Raw genomic sequence first — 2,500 nt, forward strand, 5'->3', positions numbered from 1 at the left:
CGTAAGAAATAGTTAGTTTATAGTATGTCGTTGATTATAATGCGTGTGTTGATTATAGGTGTGTTCTGGTCATCTGAGACAGGATTTGCGAATTGCGGTAATGATGCTAACTTAAAATGGTTGTTATTATGTAGATGTTTTGATTAATTACCTGTGATAGAATTAGAGATTGATGTTAACTAACCAAGACGTAGAATTATTAATTTGCCTACCAGAGAGAGAGAGAGAGAGAGAGAGAGAGAGAGAGAGAGAGAGAGAGAGAGAGAGAGAGAGAGAGAGAGAGAGAGAGAGAGAGAGAGAGAGAGAGAGAGAGAGAGAGGAAAAAAGATAGATAGATACGTAGATTGATATGAGATACAGACATCCACACTCTCCCATCCTCCCTCTCCGCACACATACACACCATCTTACCTTAAAACGCATTCGCTCCCTCTCCGCCGGCGGCAGTTTGAGGATCTCGGGGTTGTCTTCGTTAAAGTGCGCCAGTCGCAGGTAGTTGATCATCCAGGAAGTGGAGGCGACCTGGACGGGAGAAAAGTGGGACTTGGGGAGTATTATCCAACTATGTAGTAGATTCTTTTCTTTTTCCATCTCTCTTTCTTCTTCTTCTTCTTCTCTCTCTCTCTTTATGGTTTAATGATTGTTTAAACGTGTACTGGTGTAACCTTGCAATAACCATATGTTGAGAATACAAAAGAAAAGCATAATCATGTGCAAATAATATTCGATGGACATAATAACAATCACAGCAGACGTGATGTATAAATACAAATGGTTATTGCAAGATTACAACTGGTAGAGAATTTGAAGGATCAGCTTTTGGCGTTTGGTTAATAAAACGTTTTCTGTGCTCAATTTCTTTTCTGAATTTTGTGTGCTGGCTATTTTTGCTGGACATGTGGTAGTTTTAAGACAGGAAATATATATGTTATGGGAGTGGCAATAGAGGAACCTGTTTCCATAACACCTTTTTGGAATGATGCGTTTAGCGTGAGAGAAGGAAAATAATATTGTCTCAATTCAAATATTATGGACATTTTGAATCTCAATTCTACTCTCTAAGCTCTGTTTTCCTAGATAATGTCCATGATAATCTTGCATTCAGCGACAATATCCGAAAGCAACGTCGGCTCCTCCCCCTTAACCGCGAACCGTTAGACGGCTGGAAGGGCTCGCGCAGGTGCCACTTTGTGTATTAGTGGCAAAAAACAAAAAACAGGTAATTATTATCAAAGTATTTCTCTCTGTGTGTGTGTCTCTCTCTCTCTCTGTTTATCTGCCTCTCTTGTTGTCTCTGTCTGTCTCTCACTCTTTTTCTTTCTCTCTCTCTCTCTCTCTCTCTCTCTCTCTCTCTCTCTCTCTCTCTCTCTCTCTCTCTCTCTCTCTCTCTCTCTCTCTCTCTCTCTCTCTCTCTCCCTCTCTCTCTCTCTCTCTCTCACATATGTGATTATATGACCTCAGGAGAGAACTTAGCATTGTGAGGATGATAATTTATACTATTATATCGCTCTCTATATTGGCATGGTAAGTTAATGTCGTTCAAATTACCCTGAAAATATAGAAGATTTTCAGCACAACAGACATTCAGGAATAAAACTGAAATTCTTTGGATTACCTCATGACTCATGATCGGGTTGCATGTAAGGAATGTTTCCTTCTTTTGTTATCTGTCTATTGGTATTCTTTGAAATGTATTAATGTACCTTTTCTCTATATGATTTTAATCTTCCTTATGGTCTGTCAGCAGATTGTTAAATACACACAGACAAACACACACACACACACATATATATTCACATATGTGTGTGTGTGTGTGTGTATGACGAGTGTGTGAGTGTGTGTGTGTGTGTGTGTGTGTGTGTGTGTGTGTGTGTGTGTGTGTGTGTGTGTGTGTGTGTGTGTGTGTGTGTGTGTGAAGACATAGGAATGAAATAAAATGTCCCAGTAGTAGTGCAATGTTATTGTTCTTTAGGGCGTCTTGCAATCCGTTATGCATAATGACGGTTGGCAGTGTTCCTATTCTTTAAGGTTTAGCGCAATGATGACAAACAAACGGTCCGGCGCACTAAAACGTCAATTATTTGCTTCCGCCATACATGAATTTAAGGTTCTTTATCTACCAAGAATATCACTTATATTTCTGATAACACGTCAGTTAAAGTGATCTGATAAAGAGAAAAAATGGGATTTCACCAATGAGGAACAAGAAGACTAAATCACTTAAAGATTATGGCTACAGGGTGACTACTCTGCAATAGCATTACTAAATTTTGTTTCCTGGATCGTTTTTCGGATTTTTATTTTATTTTTTATTATTCTTTTTTATTTATTTATTTATTTATAGCGAGCACGAAGGTAGAATAACCGTTGGCCTGTGTATTCATTATGTCTGCCTGCCGTAGTAAATGTCCGCATGCGCATGTACACATACTGTTTATGTAACATACATACATACATACAGACATATATATATATATATATATATATATATATATATATA

The 2,500-nt window shown here is 38.0% G+C and overlaps 1 protein-coding gene across 1 annotated transcript in view; it reads right to left on the reverse strand.

Annotated features, from left to right (window-relative positions):
• LOC122256795 (carbohydrate sulfotransferase 11) overlaps positions 1–2,500 on the reverse strand; it is a 7,987-nt gene that overhangs the window by 4,282 nt on the left and 1,205 nt on the right. The window contains exon 3 of the mRNA XM_086531266.1: positions 412–522. Within this exon, the coding sequence (XP_086387392.1) occupies positions 412–522 (111 nt within the window). The remainder of the gene's footprint in view (positions 1–411; positions 523–2,500) is intronic.

The sequence above is a fragment of the Penaeus japonicus genome, unplaced genomic scaffold (genome assembly GCF_977035675.1).
Source record: "Penaeus japonicus unplaced genomic scaffold, GWHDUDI00000001_assembly GWHDUDI00000035, whole genome shotgun sequence".
Classification (NCBI taxonomy): domain Eukaryota; kingdom Metazoa; phylum Arthropoda; class Malacostraca; order Decapoda; family Penaeidae; genus Penaeus; species Penaeus japonicus.